The sequence below is a fragment of the Penaeus vannamei genome, chromosome 34 (genome assembly GCF_042767895.1).
Source record: "Penaeus vannamei isolate JL-2024 chromosome 34, ASM4276789v1, whole genome shotgun sequence".
Lineage (NCBI taxonomy): Eukaryota > Metazoa > Arthropoda > Malacostraca > Decapoda > Penaeidae > Penaeus > Penaeus vannamei.
In genome coordinates, this window is record NC_091582.1 from 16419048 (window position 1) to 16431547 (window position 12500).

General features: G+C 47.8%; 2 protein-coding genes across 2 annotated transcripts in view; one reads left to right on the top strand and one right to left on the bottom strand.

Moving 5' to 3' along the window:
* Positions 1-12294, bottom strand: part of LOC113806701 (CAP-Gly domain-containing linker protein 1) — a gene marked incomplete in the record, with an annotated part of 508820 nt that extends 496526 nt beyond the window's left edge. Inside the window, 1 exon segment of the mRNA XM_070113745.1 lies at positions 12172-12294. Within this exon segment, the coding sequence (XP_069969846.1) occupies positions 12172-12180 (9 nt within the window).
* The window catches only part of LOC138859292 (peroxisomal sarcosine oxidase-like), a 345118-nt gene that overhangs the window by 18708 nt on the left and 313910 nt on the right, over positions 1-12500 (top strand). The window lies entirely within an intron of this gene.

Consider the following 12500-nt stretch of genomic DNA (forward strand, 5'->3'; position numbering starts at 1 on the left):
TCAATTTATTCATCATACCAGCACACGTTCTTGAGGAAATTACTTTATTTTATTTTATGTTCTTGGCGGCGATCCAGTTATATTCTTCTGATCAATTCGGTCAGCTTATTAGTCGTATCAGCACACGTTCTTGAGGAAATTACTTTATTTTGTATTCTTGGCGGCGATTCAGTCCTATTCTTCTGATCAAATCGGTCAGTTTATTAGTCATATTAACACACATTCTTGAGGAAAGTAAATGACTTTATTTTATTTACTATTCTTGGCGGCGATCTAGTCTTCTTCTGATAAAATCGGTCAATTTATTCGTCATATCAACACACATTCTTGAGGAAAGTAAATTACTTTATTTTATTTTCTATTCTTGGCCGCGATTCAATCCTATTCTTCTAATAAAATCGGTCAATTTATTCATCCTACCGGCACACATTCTTGAGGAAATTACTTTATTTTATTTAATATTCTTGGCGGCGATTCAGTCCTATTCTTCTAATCAAATCGGTCAGTTTATTAGACATATCAACACACATTCTTTAGGAAAGTAAATTACTTGATTTTATTTTCTATTCTTGACAGCGATTCAGTCCTATTCTTCCAATCAAATCATTCAATGTATTCATCATATCAACACCCATTCTTGAGGAAAGTAAATAACTGATTCGGTCAGTTTATTCGCCATACCACTCTTAATTAAGGAAAGTAAATGACCTGATTTTATCTACTATTCTTGACAGCGATTCAGTCCTATTCATCGTATCAACACCCATTCTTGAGGAAATTAAATAACTTGATTTTACTTTCTATTCTTTGCGAACACTTGATCCCCCCAGAATCCGACCACGGCTCCGCCCCCTCGCCGACGACGCGACGTAGGGAAAACACCTCAATTGAATCGCAACTTCTCCCTCAATCGCAACTTCTCCCTCAATCGCAACTTCTCCCTCAATCGCAACTTCTCCCTCAATCGCAACTTCTCCCTCAATCGCAACTTCTCCCTCAATCGCAACTTCTCCCTCGACGTCAAAGGCAACGCCGACGCCTTCCCTCCGCCCCTTTAATCTAATTAGCAGAAGGGAATGACATAACCGACAAAAAAATATCCGAAACTTAAGACCATCTTTCCGTAAAAATAACCTCGTTATTACACTCCTCCGCGACCCCCGATATAACGGACGGTTTACACGCGGGTTGTTTTTCTTCTTCTTCTTCCTCCTTTCTCTTCTCTTTCTCTTTCACTTCCCCATCTCTCCTTCTCTCCTCCCTGTTTCATTCCCAATTTCACCCTTTCCATCTCCCTTTCCCCACTCTCACCCTCCCCCCCCCTTCCGCCACCCCCTCCCACTGACCCCCAACATCGAGCGGCGAGGAGGGGCGTTAAGAAGAACGGCTGAATGGGGGGGCGGAGAGTGGTAGTGGAGGGAGGGAGGGGGGGTAAAATGGGGATGGAATGGGGGGTAAAGGGAGGGAGGGGGTAACGTGGGGAGGCAATGGGGGGGGAGGGGCAGGGCTGGGCCACTCACAGCATGCACCCCACTATACAGTTATTGATCACGTCAAGGCAGCATTCTCCAAGTGCATGGCGCTCCAGGCATGGACCATTGTACCGGACCGCCGTCAACGCATTGCTGGAAATACCTTTAGGAATTAATAAAAGGGAGCAATGACCTTCCGAAGTGCGTGTGTGTGTGTGTGCGTGTGTGTGTGCGTGTGCGTGTGCGTGTGCGTGTGCGAGTGCGAGTGCGAGTGCGAGTGCGTGTGCGTGTGTGTGTGTGTGCGTGTGCGTGTGCGTGTGCGTGTCTGTGTGCAACTTCTCTTGTGCGAGGGCTTCTGTGAACAAGGCCTGCGAGTGTACGCATATCTCTACGTTAGAGGACGTCCGCGCCTGCGTAGATACACACAGACGGAGACAACAGAGACCCCCCCCCCCGAAACCAAAATTAAGAAAGAAAACTCCAGAGAGAGTTCGAGGCCCAGTGAGCAGGCATCACGGGCGGCTCCGGGTGGGCGGAGATGGGGAAGGAGAGGGTGGGTGGAGACGGGGAAGGAGAGGGTGGGTGGAGACGGGGAAGGAGAGGGTGGGTGGAGATGGGGAAGGAGAGGGTGGGCGGAGATGGGGAAGGAGAGGGTGGGTGGAGACGGGGAAGGAGAGGGTGGGTGGGGATGGGGAAGGAGAGGGTGGGTGGAGATGGGGAAGGAGAGGGTGGGTGGAGATGGGGAAGGAGAGGGTGGGTGGAGACGGGGAAGGAGAGGGTGGGTGGAGATGGGGAAGGAGAGGGTGGGCGGAGATGGGGAAGGAGAGGGTGGGTGGAGACGGGGAAGGAGAGGGTGGGTGGAGATGGGGAAGGAGAGGGTGGGCGGAGATGGGGAAGGAGAGGGTGGGTGGAGATGGGGAAGGAGAGGGTGGGTGGAGACGGGGAAGGAAAGGGTGGGTGGAGATGGGGAAGGAGAGGGTGGGTGGAGATGGGGAAGGAGAGGGTGGGTGGAGATGGGGAAGGAGAGGGTGGGTGGAGACGGGGAAGGAGAGGGTGGGTGGAGTTGGGGAAGGAGAGGGTGGGTGGAGACGGGGAAGGAGAGGGTGGGTGGAGATGGGGAAGGAGAGGGTGGGCGGAGATGGGGAAGGAGAGGGTGGGTGGAGATGGGGAAGGAGAGGGTGGGTGGAGACGGGGAAGGAAAGGGTGGGTGGAGATGGGGAAGGAGAGGGTGGGTGGAGATGGGGAAGGAGAGGGTGGGTGGAGATGGGGAAGGAGAGGGTGGGTGGAGATGGGGAAGGAGAGGGTGGGTGGAGATGGGGAAGGAGAAGGTGGGTGGAGATGGGGAAGGAGAGGGTGGGTGGAGATGGGGAAGGAGAGGGTGGGTGGAGATGGGGAAGGAGAGGGTGGGCGGAGACGGGGAAGGAGAGGGTGGGTGGAGACGGGGAAGGAGACTCGGAGACAAAGGGCTTTCAGGACAATCCCACTTATGCCCAGACGAGGCATCCGGGGACTCTCGTGACTAGTTGACAACAAACGCCCTCCTTTCAGCACGTGGAGAGCGAGACTCGGGATCTTTTCCTCTCTCGCATATTTGCAAGTTGCAACTTTTATGTCAGGGAACGTATTTGTGTGAACGTATTTATGAACGCTTGTATACATTTACTTAGGAATAAATGCACGTGTATGTATAAATGTCTGAATGAAACTTCCTGTCTGCGAATGTAAAATTCTATGCATTTTCGTTTTCTATAGATCAGCATGGAAGAAATTCGTGAAGGAGAAAGGCCAGAGTCTAAGGAGGAGGAAGCAATTGGAGAGAAAGAGCAGCAGGAGGAGGAGGAGGAGAATGAGAGGAGGAAGAGGAAGTGGCTAAAGAGGACAAGAAGGGGAAGGGGATGGAGCAAGAGGAAGAAAAGGAAAAGTAAAAGGAGAAAATGAAGGCGAAGGAGAAGGAAGATGAATTTGAGGAGGAAGAGGAAGCAGAGAAAGAGGAAGAAATGAGGAGTCAAAAAAAACGAAGTTCTTGTAAAGCTGTTCAAGAAAGTGCGAATATAATCAAAATAATCCAGAAAATGAAGAAGACAAACAAACAACAAACATAAAAAAAAACATAAATACACACATAAAAACACACTCAATTCATTCAGTCCCACACACTCCAAAAAAATACATAACCACCAAAAAAAATAAACAAAAAATCCCTCCACCGTAACCCCCAAGACATAAAGTAGACGCAATCCCCAGCCTGGAAGAGGAGAGACGACGAGACGAGGGAGGGAACGCGCCGGAGGGGAAGATAAAAATGGAACCCATCGAAGGGGGATGCCGAGGGGTCGCTCCAACGGCCGCGCCAAATGAGGAGGTGTTGTGGCGAGGGAAAGCGGGCGAAAGATAAGGGACAGCGGGGAAAGGCATGAGCAAAGGGATAGCGGGTAAGGGTCTAGCACCAGCAAGGGATAGCGGGTAAGGGTCTAGCACCAGCAAGGGATAGCGGGTAAGGGTCTAGCACCACCAAGGGATAGCGGGTAAGGGCAGAGGCATCAGCAAGGGATAGCGGGTAAGGGTCTAGCACCACCAAGGGATAGCGGGTAAGGGTCTAGCACCACCAAGGGATAGCGGGTAATGGTCTAGCACCAGCAAGGGATAGTGGGTAAGGGTCTAGCACCAGCAAGGGATAGCGGGTAATGGTCTAGCACCAGCAAGGGATAGCGGGCAAGGGCATAGGTACCACCAAGGGATAGTGGGTATGGGCAGAGGCATCAGCAAGGGATAGACACCAGCATAAACAGCAGCTACGGACAGCTGTAAAGTCATGGACACGTGCGAGGATCAGTGTGCAACAAGGGATAGATAGCAAACGCAGTGGATAGTGAGAGAAATAAAATAGATTGAGGGTACGACCAACGGTATAGAGAAAAGAAAAGGGAATAGCACGTAAAGACAAAAAAATACGCGGCAGCGGGCCACTAGAGGTAAGCAGAGGTAAAGGAGTAGAACAAACAGTAGCTGGGGATAGCAGGACGAAAACAAAGAAATAAGTAAACAAAGATATGAGAGACCGAGAAAAGGGATAGCGAACGAAGGCAAGAGAGGAGTGAGTAAAAGTAAGAGAGCAAGAAAAGACTGGGGATAGATGACGAAGACATGGGATAGGCGAGTAAAGATGAGAGATAGAAAACACAGGCTTGGGGATTCCAAACGAAGCCGAAGTAAGACGACTTGAGGAGAGGCACAGCGAGCGCGGACCGAGGATTGCGAACGAGAGATAGAGGATAAAGACGGATAACGAAGAAAAGGGTTATTACGCCAACGGTTAATAGGTCTCGTAAGCGGAAAGAAGGGACAGAAAGTGAAGAAGTGAAATAACCCAGAAACCCTATACCATACCCATAGAGCATATTCAACTGGATATGGCAATGGATTCCAAATGGTTCTGAAAGCTTATTCAACTATTCATGAAAGCTTGCACGGTATTTAAGTATTCATGAGAGCGTATTTAACAGGTTTTGATAGCGTATTCGAATTAGCATTGATGGGGTCCATAACCGGCCATGGTAAATAACACATAACCACGCAGATTACTTGAAAGGATATCAGGTTCATAGAGTGACACCAAAAATAGATTAAAAGGACAGTCGACGTCATCCTTCATCCTCAGAAACCGCAAAAGGCATTACGAAGAAGAGAAAACTGGGAAAGCAACGATTATCATATTTTGGCAATTCTAAATCTCTTTCTTAAAATACCCAGCTGGCGGTGGTCGGTTCTATTTCCGTTCATTTCCTCGGGCATGATCTGAATTGTTAATTGAACGCCGGAATCTTCTCTTAATTGCCACCAACTAAAAAATATAACAATTAAAGACCAAACGAAAAAAAAGTTAAAAAAAAATCCTTAATGAGATCTCGACATCACCACCTCTCTCTCTTTCCTCATTCCTTTAATAATTTCCCTCGTTTCTTTAATAACTAACTTCTTCCATTATTCCAATTCCCTCTTGACGTCGGCACCTCCCTCCTCCTCCTCCTCCTCCCATTCTGATTCCCTCTTGACGTCGGCACCTACCTCCTCCTCCTCCTCCTCCTCCTCCCGCAACCTGCCGCAACCTCCCCCCGTGTTCATTCTGCCGCCCGCCGAAGCCCCCGCGCCGCCCAGCACCTCAACGAAGCCTCACTGCGGATGTTTACGACCCGCCGAGGCTTTGTGTTGCGAGCGATATTGCAAAGCCCGAGAAAGCAACGCGAACGGAGCGGGGAGAGGGAGGGGAGGGGGAGGGAAGGGGAGGGGGAGGAGGGGGGGTTATTAAAGGCTTGATCTATAGGGGCGTTACGAAGACTGCGACGTACTTGAAAGGTAACGTGGTTGGGGAGGGGGGGGAGGTGATATTCTCGGCTGGATTAGCAAACGCTTATCTTCCGGAGGGGGAGAGGGGAGGGGGAGGGGGGGGGGGTGCACTCTCTGAGTCACCAACCTCATCGTCATCCAACGGGGTTAGTGCTGTTTAAAGCACCGACAGAGAATTAACAGATTATGATCAATTAGTATGACAATTTTCTCTCATCCATACTTAACTGATCTGTATCTGAATAAACGTTCCAATATATCTCTTTAAAAATTGAAGCCCTTTGGGAAAAAAATCATAAACCACAATGTTAGCTATTTTCTGAATCAAAATCCCATACACCCTTACAACTCCGTGACAGTGCAACAACTCCCCACAATCCGTCATTCCTTTCTGCAAAAACCAGAGATTCAGACACCTCAGCTGCCCTGCCCTTCCCTCTCTCCCTCTCTGCAATTCCAAGTCGGCGGCATGAATGAGCCAAATAAAAATGCAACACCTGCACGACGTGGAAACCTCCCTCTCCCTCACCGTCCCAGTATAAGCCGGAATCCTGTCCTAAGATATAGCGCAGGTTTCAACATCTATTCGTGGCTAGAGATCCAGTGATGAGGTTTCACAGGTCTCCGAAAATGGCAATGTTGACTCTCCCGAGGAAAACCCCCCGATAAGGCAGGGAAACCTCTGAAATTCCTGATCTGTGTCGCAACTGAAATGCCCACTGAGTGTATATTATCAGTCTATCGTTGCGTACGTAACAACATACGCTCTGGGCAAAAAAAAAAAAAAAAAAAAAAAACACACGGAGAGAGAAACAGAAAGAGGCATAGAGTGCTGTTGTCTTTCAACAATATTATTGTCTCAATATCAAACACTGTTTATAAAAAAGAGAAATACACAGCCACTCATAATCATTAATGAATTCACCAGTATACAGAAAATGGAATAAAGACAATTCAGATAAAAGCCGAGCAGCAAACATAAAGACGATAACGACGAAAAGCTATACACGACACACTAGGCCTGCAGTAATGCACTAAACCAGATTAACAATTTGTAGTTCTGTCATGCAGCGGCCATGCGACTTGAATCTGGACGAAGACAAATTCCCATTTTAAGAGACCATTCATTCTTCCGTTTGACTGTTCTGTTTGTGGGTACGAAGCACGTCAGAATTCATGGAATCTGAGTTTATTGCAAGGGGCTTTACGGACTGCAAAAAAAAAATAGTAATAATACACTAATGCTTAAAATAGTTCAAAGGCTTATGGCAAACAATACAGCGAAATTACTTGCGTGGGCAGATGGGGAAAGGTCAGCCGTGCCAATAATGATTACACTGCATTTCAGCCGGAAAATGAGAGGCAAAATGATAGAATGTGTTCGTCATATCAACATGCGCAGGTACACACACTCATATATACATAAAACGCATGTTTAGACGCAGATGAATAAAGAGAGCGCGTGACTCGATTTATTACATAAAAGGTCAACAGCACACAGGAACATCTGCTCTAATCAGATCGTTAACAAACAAATATTAGCAACAGATACAAAAGCTGCAGTGAGCGCAGGGGATGTATAGGCATACTGACATGAAATATGACATGATTAATAACTGCGACAACAGAAAACGGCCACATAAACTATTAAAATGTCTCGTTATACAAGAAATCGTATTACAGAGGAACTCATATGATGCCTGTGGATGCGCATTCCGTAAAGGGGAACGTATTCCTTCAACAACCTAGGAGTACGTTTTTTTTCTCTTTCTCACTCGCGGATGTTTATCTTGTTCAATGGACTTTTTCATCTCTGTTTCCCCCTCTCTCTCTCTCTCTCTCTCTCTCTCTCTCTCTCTCTCTCTCTCTCTCTCTCTCTCTCTCTCTTTCTTTTTCTTTCTTTCTTTCTTTCTTTCTTTCTCTCTCTCTCTCTCTCTCTCTCTCTCTCTCTCTCCCTCTCTCCCTCTCTCCCTCTCTCCCTCTCTCCCTCTCTCTCTCTCTCCCTCTCTCCCTCTCTCCCTCTCTCCCTCGTACAACTGCTTAAATGCAACCTACATAAAGTCCCCCATTCCTTCTGCATATCACGAAGTAAACAAATGACACTGAATACAACAAAAGGCGAGGCTGGTGACCAACAGTCTGACTGGTGGGTTAATATCTTCCGCTCTCGAACAGCCAACCCCGAACAACTTCGAGAAACGACAAGCATCACGCGTGGTCCCTCTGCCGATAACCGTAAGTAACCAACCATAAAGCTAATCAACGATCTAACTTTTGGGGGAGGGGGGTGGGGGGTGGGGGGAAGAACGAGAGGTGACCAGATTCCGCCTCTCGCTGAACGTTCCTCGGTGACATCACACTCCCCCGGCTTCTCTGGCTTCCCTTGAATCTTACATGATGTTTGGCTTGCCTGAGTCTCGGCCTGCCTTGGTTCCTCCCAAAAGACCTCATGGTTTAAGCACGAGTTGATTTTGTCTTTTTCTCTCCTTTTCCTTTTTCTTATCTTATCTTTGTGTGTGTAGAGCGGGGATGTCCGGTTGACCTAGAATCGAGGAGGAGGTTAAGATGATCTTGCTATCATGAGATTAAGACAATTTGTTTTTTTTTCTTCTATGTCGAGAGTCGCTGATTCCTCGTCTATTTGCTCAACTCTTCGTGTGTGTCAATATTATTTCGGGTCTGTCCCTTTCCTCGTTCCAATGAAAACCTCAGTGCATTTCGCGGACGCTTCCAGATCTTTCTGCATTTGGGGTTACGTGTGGAGCGGAGCGTCACACAGATTTTACGTCTTCAATGGATCGCCAATAAGATCTGGGAATATGGGTTACGAGCGAGGGTTTCCAGAGTCTATTGTAGGGAATTGGGTTTCCATGTTAGCATTCGGAGACGAGGAAAACACCCCCTGTGTCGGACTGAATGCCGTTCGACTCCAAGGATATCAGTGCTTGTGCTGGAGTGCAGTGTGACTTCGTTCGTTCGTGTGCCTCCCCGTCCTTGCATGCACTATTTCCCACCCTTCCCCTCCCCCCCACCTCCTCTCATTTCCCACCCTACCCCATCCCCTTTCCCTCCACCTCCTCTTACCCTCCCCCTACCTCATCCCCTCCCCCCTCTCATTTCCCACCCCACCCCTCTCATTTCTACCCTCCCCCTACCCCTTTCCCCCCACCCCGTCTCAGACACCGAATTTCCCCTCCCGTCGCTACTGCAGCCTTGCCACGGCCTTGCCTGGCGCCTCCCTGTCCCCGCTGGCACTAGCTGGCCCTCTCTCTCTCTCTCCCTCGTTCTCTCTCTTTCATTCTATCTCTCCCCCTCCGGTCCGCTCTTCTTCTCTTCCCCCACTCTCCTCTCTTCCGCCTGTGACCTTGTTCCTTGTCCGGCTCATGGAAGACCTTGTCCGGCACACTTACTCACGAAGACCAAGCACGAAAGGGCCTCAAGATGTCTAATTCCACGTAGGCCTATCAGGGAAAACGGACTCGGAACTTTCCAAACTCCCGCCCGCGTTGCATGACTCTGCATGTCCATCGTGGCCTCGCCTAGATCATGTTCCTAAATGTGCACACGACTGGCGCCCCCGCCGCCCCCGCCGCGCCCGCCCGTGTCCGCCCTTCCGCCTGCTCCCCCCCTCCCCCCTGGCTCCCTCCCATCCTGACATCTATTTCAGCTCCCCCTCCTGCTTTCGAGGACCTGACCTTCAGGGAGGGTGACCTTTCTCACTCTTGATCTCGGTTCATTACGGATTGACCTTCTCTAACGAAGACCATTTTGTTTATGGCTGACTATTATTTCTAACAGCTGACATCTCTGTCAGTCTCGCTTATCTGTCACATCTTTTTCGTCATTATTACTGTGTCTCGTCATTATCGCGATGATAATTAATGTAACTGTAATTCGCAGTAATTACAAACGTGATTGAATATTCTTGCAAGCGTTATAATTAGCGATAATATCAAGCCATTATCCCGACTGATAACACGTAATAGAATTTTTATACCGGCATATCTATTTCTATAAGACATGCTGACATGTAAAGGCACCAAGAGGAATCATAATCTATAAAGATAACAAATGATATAACAGTCTTGGAACAAAGAACATACAATTATTATAAATTGCAGTGAAGGATTATAAATCAAAATATAAATATGTTAAAAGATAAAGATGATGATAAAGCAATGAAGTACGACTCAAATTCTCGAAAAATTATAATAAAAAGAGCAATTCTGGGACGAAATGGAAATAGAAATAATATTCCCTTCAACAGTAATGACTGGATAACACTGATAACCATGGCGATGGTAATTATAATGATAGATGATGGTGTTCTTGCTGTTGCTGGTGGTGGTGATGATGACGATGACGACGACGACGACGACGACGACGACGACGACGACGACGATGATGATGATGATGATGATGATGATGATGATGACGATGATGATGATGACGATGATAAGAAGGAGGAGGAGGAGGAGGATTAATGATTGATGATTGGTGAGGATGAGGATGACGATGATAAGAAGGAGGAGGAGGAGGGTTAATGATCGATGATTGATGCGGATGAGGATGATGACGATGGTGATGGTGATATGATGACGATGGTGATGACGTGACGATGAGGAGGAATAGGAGGACGATGACGATAATGATAACGATGATGGGGAATAGGAGGACGATGGCGATAAAGATGATGACGATGATGAGGAATAGGACAATGGCGATAATGATAAAGACGATGATGACAAGGATGATGATGACGATGACGACGACGACGAAATACGCTAACAAACGAATGCCAATACCCACATCATCACACAACTCAACCCACACTCCCCCCCCCCCCCCGACAGCCTAACATCTTTTCTCACAACCCCGTCCCCATTTTCCCCATCTATATCTCCTTATCGTCGAGGCTAACCTGCCGGTATCTCGAGGAGCGCCCGCGGAACAGCTCCTTCCTCGTCCAGAGTTCGGAGATTTGAGTAATGCCGGAATTTAGAGAAAGAAAAGAAAAATATCTGATGTGTGCGTTTTTTTTGTTTTTTTTTCTACGATAGTTTTTTTGTCGTTTTGTATGGTTTCTGTTTTATAGGCCTATCTAATCCCTTCTCCGCAATCATTCGTAATCTCTTTTTCTATCTATTATTCATCTTTTCTCTTTCTCTTCCAAGCACATTGTTCAGATTTCTTGTATAGGTGTTTGTGTGTATTCGCGTGTGTAACTGTTTGTGTTTGTTTGGATAAGGTTAAAAGAAAAGAGATAGGTCTAGCTCGAAGGAAAGAGATGAATATACAGACTGATAGCTAGAGACAGACACAGACAGACTGATAGATAGAGATAGACTGATAGATAAAGACAGACACACTGATAGATAGACACAGACACGGACAGATAGACAGTGGCAGACAAAAACAGACAGGGACAGACACAGATACAGACATACAGACACAGAATCTTTTCGTTCCGACACACCAAAGCCTCTACCACAGCAACGGCCTTGCAACCCTCAGAGCAAGAGCACCTGACTCCAGGACCCGCATTCCCCCACAGAACCCTCGCCGAACCTCCCATGCAACGAGCCCCGCAATCAAATGCCACGAGGCGCGCCCATCAAAGGTTCAAGTTCAGAACCCGGCATCGCAGCCAATGCGCGGCGAGATCGGCCTTCCTTGAACACAGACATGCTTTAACGTCTCACACTCAGGCAGGGATGTGCATGGTGCATGCATTGGCCCCACTGCAACACCCAGAGCGCTCTCCTCCTGCTCTGCAACGGCCCCCCTGGCGTGCACGGAGGCAGATCCGCTACGCAATCACCCCGCCGTTGCGTATGAGATGCCAGCGCAAGGGCGGGAAGCATGCATAGCCTTCATGCGTAATGACGGCAATTATCTCCTCTCCTGCGGCCACAGGCGGGGGTCCTTTCAGAGGAAATGCACTGCGGGTGATTCTGCCGGCATGGCTTCGGCAGGCGATGAGGTGCAGATCATATCCGTGCGGAAATGGCCCGTGTGGCTCGTTCATGCCATGGTATGCAAGTGTTCAATGTGGTTAAATGATGCGCGAGGCATAATGAACACACGGAAATCTACGGAGGCGCAACCCCGGTTTCGCGACCGAATTCGAACCCAAACGCATCTCGTTCGTTCTGATAATTTGGTCATGGAATTATCTGAAAACAATTTAGTGCGACACTTCGGACTGTAACAAAAACAAATTCATTTCATATACGGAATGAATGGTGCGCACCCACACAAACGCACAAACAGGCACCTCCCACGTCTCCGCCCACTTATGCATTCACTCCGGTCTTAGCATCTTAAAATTACCGGAATGTAAATTCTTACTCACCCTCGACATGATGTAGAGCAATTAATATATCCCGAGCATATCAAACACACCACACAGTCGAATCAATACTAGTGAGTTACGCGAGTGTCCGACAGAGGACTCTGCCTCCCGTCAACAGGCCCCCGAGGGGTGACATCTTTGTTCTTTATACTTCTAATACTTATTTTTTCCGAATTCCCGTGTATTGAGGCTAGAAAACGAATTCATCTATTTTTTTATCTAGTTAGAAATATTCAAAGCTTCAAATAGCTGGTTAAAACACAAGGAAATTGAAGAAAAAAATAATGCATAGATGTTCTGCCTCAGTATCCCGCCGAGAGCAGGCGCGT